The 9,996-nt window shown below is 35.5% G+C and overlaps 1 protein-coding gene across 1 annotated transcript; it reads left to right on the top strand.

The window, feature by feature from the left end:
* Positions 1-377: 377 nt before the first annotated feature.
* LOC110036315 lies at positions 378-9,840 on the top strand. Its single transcript, XM_020740730.1, has 4 exons — positions 378-859; positions 2,361-2,430; positions 2,586-2,671; positions 9,547-9,840. The coding sequence occupies exons 1-3, from the start codon at positions 497-499 to the stop codon at positions 2,636-2,638; spliced, it is 486 nt and encodes a 161-aa protein (XP_020596389.1). The 5' UTR covers positions 378-496; the 3' UTR covers positions 2,639-2,671; positions 9,547-9,840.
* The last annotated feature ends 156 nt before the right edge of the window (positions 9,841-9,996 follow it).

Below are 9,996 nucleotides of genomic sequence, written 5' to 3' on the forward strand. Positions count from 1 at the left end.
TATAACTTTCTTATTTGAGTTAAAATATAATTATTTTGAAAATTGAATAAATCTGTTAAATTTGAAATTAATGGCCACCAAATATATTTAAAAGTATCATCTTCTCAAAACATTTTTTTAAAACATCAAGTCATTGAATGAGCATTTAACACAATCTTATGTATTTGTTTTAATACTAATATAAATATAAATATTGATTGTATTCATATAAATTAATTAATTAACTTTCACTGGCATCACCTTCATTCGATTCTCAAAATATCAATCGGACGGCCATCCTATCTCGGTCTGGGGGAACCCATTGCTCACCGCGAAATCAGAGCGGAATGTCCATTTCCTTCGGCGCCAGGTCTCCCGCAAAAGCAGCTCCTTCTCCCGCGGTATTGCTACCACCCACCGAAAGCGACTCTTTTGCGGAGTGAGGACTCCTGCACCGCTGAAGAAAGTTGGATTCTTCGCTCTCCATTCTCTCTTTCCTCCGCCTCCTCTCCCTTTTATGGGAACACGGTCTCCAACTCTTACGAGTCTTCGCAAGTTCGCCCGCGTTGCATCGGAGAGAGAAAAGGCAGCGAGGTTTGACCTGGTGAAGCCCACGCTAAAATCGCTGGCTTCTTCTCGGGAGGAGGCCGCTGCGCCAATCCCCGGCGACGCTGCCTGTGCGAGGCCGTTTATGGAAGGTCCTCCAGGGACAGCGAGGCGGCGGGAAGAACGCCTGCCACTTTCTGACGTGGTGGCGGATTGTATGCGTCGTTGGTTCAGGGATGCCCTTGCGGAGGCCAAGGCTGGCGAGGTCGCGATGCAGGTTCTTGTTGGTCAGATGTACAATAGCGGCTATGGCGTTCCTCGGAATGAGCAAAAGGTGTGTTCAGTTTTTGTTTCTCTTTTGGTTGGTGTTGGTGGAGTTTGAAAGCTAGGGTTTTGTAAAATGCAATGGCGGCGAGCTTTTATGCCGTTAAGCCATTTGTTTGGAGTTTGTTCGTTAACCTATTCCCCAGTACTCCAATGATGAGCAGCAATTGAATTTTTGGCTGTTTTATATTGGAAGCTGATATTGTGGCTTCGGATCAATTGAATCATTGAGTACTCTGTGACTTAGAAAGTACTCTGCAATGTTTTTATTGTTAACTGCCGCTAAAGCCTTCATCCTGTTAGTGGGAAACATAATACTATGCAATGCATTATAGTTAATCATTAGCTTCATAAGACTTATGCCAACTATTCGGGATTGACCTTTTTTAATTAATTATTTCATTAGTTTTGACTTGAGATCATTATCTTCATAAGACTTATGCCAACTATTCGGGATTGACGTTTTTTAATTAATTATTTCATTAGTTTTGACTTGAGTTTTAGGACTGACTTCTAAACTAACATCATGCTTTGTCTTTCACATTCAGACTGTAGGCTCAAGAAAATGTTACCGCAAAAGAAATGACAACAATAAATAATTGCAATAGATATACTTTTGATCTCACGTCAGCCAATGTTTACCATATCATCATGCTATGCATTCTTTGATTGTATTCGTTTATGGAACTTTCGCCCTTTCCTTTCTGTATATCTATCTTTTCAATTGAGTATTTTATGTAAAGCAGTTGTTTTGTGGTTTATTTTCAGATAATTTTGATGTTACACTTTTTGATGATGTGGTAATATAAAAGATCACTAACTGCTGTTGCGCTGACTTATAATGATGTTGTAAAATTTATGATTTTGCCTGCTTTATGCACTTCCTTATAGGCTAGATTGTCTTACGTCTTATAATTTTAGATCATATAACTTGTTTTAAAGAAATTATATCATTATGTTGTTATTTATGTGTAGACAAATTTAAATTTCCAGCATTTGGCATCTTGGTGAATCAACCTAATCGGACCTGAAGTTCTATGACTTCAGAATGTGTTATTGAGTCTGTATTTTTGCTTTAGTAGTCTCTTGAAGTTGATCTTGATTGTTTGAAAGGATAAACTTTTACATCCAGGACATTGATGTGACCTCTGTGTCTTGATTTATTTTTAACTTGTCTAAATGTATCTGCTTGATTGACACGTAATAAGTTAAGGAGTCAGATTATTAAGAGCAACCCTTCAAATGTGGTGTGCTTCAGAAAACACTGTTTCCTAGTTGGCGATTTTTTGAATTCTCATATCATGGAAGGTAACCTTTTGCAGTTTGTATATGTTCACATTTAGTTTTTGTGAAATTGAAATGATATATTGTTGTGCTATAGTAAACTGTATAATTTTAATTTTCCTTTTCAATTTTTTTTCTTAATTTTGTTATTTTGTGATTAATGTCTAATTTTATTCACACTTTTTTTGGGACTATTTTTTGTAATTTTGGAATTTCATTTCTTTTAGGCAAAGGTATGGCTTACTAAAGCTTCAAGGTACAGGTCTTCAGTTTGGAAGGTCAGCGAGAAACATCCAGGTTGGACTATTAGAAAGTAGATTTTTAATTGCCTAAACTATTTAAGTATTGAGTGAAGAGCATGTGTGAAGAAATTTTCTACAATAGCGTTACTTTGAATTTGGTGAGTATTATCTAGTGAGCATTTTTTATGATAATTGTTCTCTGCTTTTTAGGTTATAATGCTAGTGAGTCAGATTCTGATGAGGTAAAGAAGGATGAGAGTTGACAACCGAGTTTGATTAGAGATATGGACCATCTGGTAAGTTAAACATTTAGTTCTTGAAATTTTAATTCAACTTAGATAAATTGCTTTATGCCGTTATTGAAATATTATCTATTATCGGACTTTTATTACTAGAAATATGTTTTTGTTATTAATTTTTGGGCTGTTTTAGGCTATTTTTTTTTATTGTGGTGCAAAAAAGATCATTTTATTTGAATTGGTTAAATTATACTTCCTTATTTTTTCTAGGATTAACTTACTCCTTGCTACCTCTAAAATTTGGTCAGAATGCAATCTCATTTGTCAACCGTCATATTTTGCTTTTAAAATTTTTTTTTTTTGATGGATGGTTGCTGCAACAATACATGCTTCACCTTGTTATCATTATTAGTAACTTAAATGAGTAATTTACATTGGCATTTGAAAATGTGCGTTGTTTTTAGCTTTTGAAAACAGGAGAGATAAATATTATGAATGATGGGGCTGATCACTAGCACTATTGTTATCATTCATTTTTTTTCAATTTATGATCAAGTGAATAGCTGATTTTACCAAAGTTTTCTCGAGCTATTTAGTAGACTTACAAACCTCTTAAAACACATTTGGGCAATGATAGAAAATTATTAACATTGTTTTCTCGTTAGATTTTTAACAACTACTATGAAGTTTGTCGTGATTTCTAGATGCTGAAAAGGGTGGATCTTGTAATGTTGCTTCGTTCTTATCATAACATGGAGCCTACAGGTTCTTAATGTAGATACCTCACCCCTATATAGGGTAAGATGGTTTTGGTCAATCACTCTTGAAACTTTATGTAGTTGAATTTCAAGGCTCATCATTTTCCTATGGTGCTTTTTTTTGGCTATTCCTATGGTGATATTCCTATGATTAGTTTATTCCCACAAAGTTTGAAATCAAGGATCTAGGAATCATGAGATATTTCTAAGTATGGAGGTAGTAAAGTCCAAGAAAGACATCATTATATCTCAGAAACAATGCATCCTAGATGTACTAAAAGAAACAAGGATAACTGGATGTATGCTTGTTGATACTCCAATGGATCCCAACTACAAATCAAAGAAGGGAGAAGAAAGTGTCTTTGTGGATAAGGGAAGCTATCAAAGATTGGTAGGAATAACCATCTACCTGTCACATACGAGGCTAAATATTGCTTATTCTATCAATATTGTGTGCCAACACATGAATATCCCAGATGAAAGAGTATCTGGAGATGTACATAATTCTGTGGTTGTGAATTAATCTTGAGAAAACTAGTAACAGAGAAGTCGAAGCCTATACCGATGCTTGTTGGGCTGAGGAACTCACTGACAGAAGGTTTACAATATGTTACTGTTTCTATGTGTGGGAAAACCTGGTGATATGGAGAGGTAATAAGCACACTGTTTTTCTAGAAGTAGTGCAAAATCATGATATAGAGTGTCTTGGGATTTCGTGAAGGGATCTAGATTAAAAAATTGTTAAAAAACTGGGATGTACCTTCTATAGGCCTATACAATTATTCTGTGACACTCATGCAGCTATCAATATTATCAAAAATCCTATACATCATGACAGGGAAAAGATATTGAAGTTGGTAAACACTTCATCACTGAAAAGGTTAATGGGGGAATTATATAGCTAAGCTACATCTCGATACACCAACATGTTTTTGTTGTATTTACCAAAGCTCTTTCTCAAGCACCTTCTTAGAATTCACTACCAAACTTGGTCTCTACAATATACATGACCTAGCTTGAGTGGGAGTGTGAAAATCTTAGAAGATTTTATGGAGGATTTAATTGGGACAAATTAGGAAACCCTTTATTAGTTTATGCCCTCCCTATTCTATTTTGTTTATTTTTTATTTTAGAATTGGTTTCTTTCCTAATTTATGTTAGATATTTTTTGTATGTTTGGAAATTAAGAGAGATTGTTTTCCCTATATATATCTACCCTGCACTTGATTGAAAGAATCACGGGAATTATTCCTTCCCAAACCTATTTTTCTACATAAGTAATTTTTATTAAAAGAAATGACCTGATATCTTATATCAGGTAGGACTGTCAAAGGTGGATCTTGCATTTTCTTTGATGTTTCGTGTTCATACCCATGAAAGCTAGGGAAGAAATAGTCCCTTAAGCCACCTATGCAACTTATGTGGAGAGATTAGGATTAATGACTTCTCAGTATTCAAGACATTATTCTTAAGCTGGTTTCATAAGAGTAATATTTGTCAAATCACTAGATAATGCACTGTAAGTTTTTTTTTTCCTAGAGATTTTATTGATGTGATAGTATGTGAAGTTATAACGTTAAATGCATTTCATCTAATGCTAGGTAATCCAGAGATGTTGGATAATGCTTTTATCTTTTAGGTTTTGTATGGCAACAAATGAGATTTAATTTTGGAGGACCAAGATTCTTTCGGTGATCTGATTATATGTTCTCAAAGTTTTTGTGTATGCAATTGGATGGTTTTTGCACCAAATCTTGGTGTAGCTGATAGGATTTGGTTTTCTAGCTGCAAGAAAAGTTTCAAAACATATTTAGGCATGATATGATGGGATGAATTTAAGTTTAACAAATCAAGATTTAGTTGCATAATTTTCCCCTGTGCTTCATTGTATCATTGAGGCACAAAATTTTGTGATAGGGCTTTCTAGTTTTGATGAATCAATTATTTTTTCGGCAACAAATGTGCTTCAGCATTTTCTTGCGGGACTTACAGTGAGGTGCTAAGCTCTTTGCAGATTTTAGATTTTACAATGCGTGCTTGGAGAAAGAGTAGGCAGGGAGATTGAAGTTTGCAATAATATACTTGAATCAAGGGGAGAATTGTTAAATTTGACTCAATTATTGAGTTTCTCTAAACATATTTTCTAGTTTTTATGGAGATCATATAGAATGCATATAGAAATATGCGATTTTCAGAAGTATGCCTTACCCATACAACCTAATTTTGCTTGCAGGAATTGGAAAATCCTCTGGAACTATGCTTGACTACTATTTACATTGATATCTTGGCTTACACAAAATTCTTACTCGACGTTAGGGTTTGTGTGTGATCTCTTGTTTGTCATTAACATGCCATCTTAAGGCTTCATTGGAGGATTTGGAGACTTTTTTGGTGTTTATAATGATCATGTTTCTTGTCAGGAATCTTGTATTTAAGATTAATTGTGGGTCTTTCTTTGTTTCTAAGAGTGTACTTAAGTTTTTAGAAGGGTTGACAAGTGCTCTTGTTTTGTACGCCGTAATTTTGGTTTGTGTATTTTTTATGGATTTGATCATCTTTTCTTGTAGATGTAGGATTGGTTGAGGCCAAACCACATAAATCATGACATTTTTGGTGTTTTGTTTTAGGGCCCGTTTGGGGCAGCTTATTGACCTGCGGCGGTGTTTTCAAAACGCCGTCGTAGTGTTTGAAAAGAGCATTGGATGCGTTTTGCTGCCGCTCCGAAATGCCGATCCCAAATGTCTTAAGGAGGCGCGAAGCGGGAGGAGGCCTGCGTCTCGCGTTTGATTATCGCGTTAGGGTAAGATTTTCCTCCTGTGCTCTTCACAAGCCCTCCCGTTCTCACGACCTCCCATTCTTCCTTCGTCCTTCTACAACTTCTCTCACGGAGATCGACACCGAGATAACGGAAATCCTCACTCTCGCTCTCCCTGATATTCCTTTTGCTCCTTCTCGCGTCAAATGAGGTAGCTTTCTTGTGTTGTGAAGAAATAGAGAAGAGAGACAGATCGAGAGTGATTTTCTCATTTTCACATTTTTGCTTTATCTGAGAAGAGAGATCTGGTATTCAATAGTTTTTTGGAAATAGAGAAAAATTGCAACAAATTGCAAATAGAGAAAAATGTTTGCAAATAGAGAAAAATTTCACACTTCGCATCACTGTTGCCTTCTTGACCTCCCTGATTTTTTTCAGATTTTTGCAAATAGAGAAAAATTGCTACAGGGATTGATTTGCTACAGTGCCTTCTCGACCTCCCTGATTTTTTCAGATTTTTGCAACTAGAGAAAAATTGCTACAGGGATTGATTTGCTACAGAGGTTTGGTTGAGTTTGAGAAAAAATCCATTGTCTTTTGTTATCTATATATTGTTGGAGATCGATTTGAAGTTGCTTATCGGTTTGCAAAATTTTTGGAATGACTTGAAGTTAGTTTGTTGTTCTGTAAAGGCGAAATGGGATCTTCAAACCCATTACTGATGTTTTCGAAGTGTTCTGCATGTCTTTTGTTATCTATATGTTTAGGTGCTGTGATATGCAATTAGCTGCTGTGTAATGGGTTAATAAAACCGAATTTTTGGCTATTACAGTTGCTGTATTACTTGCGGCATTTCCATTAACTGCTGCTGTTCCATTGGCTATTACAGTTTCATTGATATATATGTTAATGCTGTTTCATTAGCTGCTGCGTTAACTGTATTGGCTGCAGCAGTTTTATGGTGACATGTATTAGCTGCAGCAGTATTAGCTGCTGAATGTTTTATTAGCTGCAGCAATAGTAGCTGCTGAATGTTTCATTAACAGTAAAGATTTGTTTCATTAGCAGTTTTATATCAGTATTTCATTCACATTTTGATGAGGTTGCTGCGGTTTAATGGGAAGAATTATAGTGCTATTTTGGAGTCTACGGTCTGCGGTTTAATGGGAAGAATTTTATTTCATTCACATTTTGATGAGGTTTCATTAGCTGCAAATGCCCCATATTTGCTGCAGCAGTTTAATGGGAGGAGTTATAGTGCTATTTTGCTGCGGTATAATGGGAAGAATTATATTTCATTCACATTTTCATGAGGTTTCATTAGTTGCAAATGCCCCATATTTGCTGCAGCAGTTTAATGGGACGAATTGCTCAATAAAACATGTTTATTTTTCTTCTGTGGATGTAGGTCATTGACCGAACCACATAACTCTTTCGTCTTTTTATATTTTGTCTGAATAATTTTATCTCTGTTCATTATGGAATTGTATGGCATTGTTTGGTTCATTGATATTCCTTACAGAATTGTATGGAATTAGCTGCAATGGATATTGCTTACGTTCACTGCTTACGGAATTGTTTAGGTATTCCTTATGGAATTGTATGGCAGTAAATTCATTAAACTGCGCTGTTTTTTGTGATGCTTTCTGGAATTTTAGTGATTCTTTCTCAATATCTTTGTGTGAAGCTTTTTGGAATTGAAGTGATGCTTTCTCGAAATTTTGTTGTAGTTCGAAATGTGTGATGCTTTATGGCAGTTGGAAGAAAGTTTCCTTTGTATGATTTATTTGTTTATGACAAGTAGGAATTAGGTTGTAAAATACACATAATTAGATTTGTCCATGTGCAATTATTTCTTCAATAATTTTCTTATGCATGTTGAGTTACAATATAAATTTCTTTGTGCATATGCAATTCTTCATATAGTCCCACCATGACTAAGACAATTAAAGGTGCTCCGTCAGCGATGTGGGATAAGTTACAAATATTTTCTGCAACCTCTGTATCACCGAGATTGAGATCGGGAATAGACCAACAACCTATTTCAATAATGAAGGTTGGCAGAATATAGCTAAAAAGTTTAAAAAACTGACTTGAAGGGATTATGACAGACTGAAGTTTAAAAATAAATGAAATCAATTGAAGAAGGAATGAAAAATTTTGGAAGGAGCTGAAATGTGGATCCACCGATCTGGGCTGGGATCTCATTGAACGGACAATTGATGCTCCAAATGAATGGTAGGCTATAACACTATATATTCTGTCATAGAATAAATCAATTAGAGGTGCTATAGAGAGATTTCAACATTCATCAAAGACAATAAGCCGTTATTTGTTCAAAGGCATACAGACACTTGTAGCTTAGCTGCTAAAATCATCAAGCTGGAAGATCCATCATTTGCTAATACTTTAGTACAAATCGCAACCGATCGCCGTTACATGGCTTACTTCAAGATAAATATTGTTTTCTTTACGTAAATACCAAATTATAAATATTTTCTAACCTAGTAAAACATAACTGCATATATGCAATTGACAGTACTCACGTTGATGCCCGACTACCCAGTCAGGACACAGTTGCTTACATTGGTCAAAGTGGTTCAACCACTCAAAATATCATGACAGTGTGTGACTTTAACAAGTGTTTCACATATGTCATGGCGGGCTGGGAAGGGAGTGCACATGATAGTCAAATTTTCTCTTATGCAATTAGGAATAGATCGCGGGGTTTTCCTCATCCGCTTTCAGGTATGTTTTGATTTATAAAAGTCATAGTTATATGTATTTATTGCAAATAATAATGTCTTTTGTACTAGAGAAATACTATTTGGTTGATCGTGAATACCCTATGCAGAGGGGCTATCTGAAGCCATATCCAGACCCTTTGTACCATATTCCTGATAATATTTTTAATTTTGAGTGAGCTAGTGACACCATTCATGGTAGGAAAGAAATGTTTAACAAACGTCACTCCTCTTTACGCGGGGCAATTAAAAGAACGTTTGGGGTTTGAAAGAAGAAATGGGTCATCCTACGTGATATGACGTCATATCCATTTCCAAAGCAGGTGCATATTGTGGTGACAACAATGACACTTCATAACTTTATCCGAAGACATCCTTTACGTTCAGATACAGACTTCAGTATGGCTGATAACATGAGCTGAATATCTATGAAGAACCATCTGAATTTTTGGTCGGGTCTTCAGTTCCTGAGGATGAGAATGACTGTACTGAATTTGAAGTTCATGACGCTGAGGGTGTGGCTGAGATGACTGCTCTGAGGGAGTCCATAGCAGATGCTATCTATGACAACTGATCCACCAAGTCATTTTTTCGTACATTATAGGTTTATTTTGATATGCAATTTTTTTTTTAATTTTTTAAGATCTAACATTCAGTTTTTGTTTTTTTTGGCAGTTATACCAACATGATTTGTAGGATTTCAGTAACAAATAGAGTTGTTTTGTGTTACTGTGGACTACCTGCTCCGTTACTCACATCACGTCAGCCTCGTAGCAGTGGGAGATAGTTCTACGATTGTCGCAAAAGTGTTTCAGCTCGTTGTGGTTTCTTTCGATGGGCCAACAGTCCCACATGGTACACTGCTAGCAGTGATGAGAATCCGATGTTCTCCCAGGTTGATAATACAGCTGAGGACAAACGTAGTCAAAGTTTGAAATTGAATATTTTAATATTTCTTATTATAGTTGTACTTGTTTCTATAATTTTTTTATTTTTTTTGATACTCACGAGGGTGTGAGAACTGCATGTCATGTTTTGGAACTGATCTGTGATGATTTCATGCTTCTGCACTATATGTTTCTGTACTATATGTTTCAGTTCTTATTTTAGTTATATTTCAAACAA

Source organism: Phalaenopsis equestris, unplaced genomic scaffold (assembly GCF_001263595.1).
Source record: "Phalaenopsis equestris unplaced genomic scaffold, ASM126359v1 Scaffold205028, whole genome shotgun sequence".
NCBI classification, from domain to species: Eukaryota; Viridiplantae; Streptophyta; class Magnoliopsida; order Asparagales; family Orchidaceae; genus Phalaenopsis; species Phalaenopsis equestris.